Genomic DNA, 260 nt, shown 5'->3' on the forward strand with positions numbered 1-260 from the left:
GGCAGCGGTCGCAGCATCGCCTCCCCCCCGAGGAGGCCTATCAAATAGAAGAGCAGCAGCAGCAGCAGCAGCAGCAGCAAGAGCAGCAGCAGCAGCAACAGCAGCTGCTGCTGCTGCAGCAGCAACCCATCCATGAAGCTCCAGCCCTTCCTCTCATTCGCTGCACACAGCCACCAGCTGTTGCCGGTAACCTGCTGCTGCTGCTGCTGCTGCTGCTGTTGCTGCTGCTGCTGCTGTTGCTGCTGCTGCTGCTGTTGCTG

General features: G+C 61.9%; 1 protein-coding gene across 1 annotated transcript in view; it reads left to right on the forward strand.

Annotated features, from left to right (window-relative positions):
* Positions 1 to 132: 132 nt before the first annotated feature.
* Positions 133 to 260, forward strand: part of EMH_0037280 (uncharacterized protein) — a gene marked incomplete at both ends in the record, with an annotated part of 2,283 nt that continues 2,155 nt past the window's right edge. Inside the window, one exon of the mRNA XM_013495165.1 lies at positions 133 to 186. Coding sequence (XP_013350619.1) covers positions 133 to 186 — 54 coding nt within the window. The remainder of the gene's footprint in view (positions 187 to 260) is intronic.

The sequence above is a fragment of the Eimeria mitis genome, genomic scaffold, assembly GCF_000499745.2.
Source record: "Eimeria mitis Houghton genomic scaffold, Emh_scaff1452, whole genome shotgun sequence".
Classification (NCBI taxonomy): domain Eukaryota; phylum Apicomplexa; class Conoidasida; order Eucoccidiorida; family Eimeriidae; genus Eimeria; species Eimeria mitis.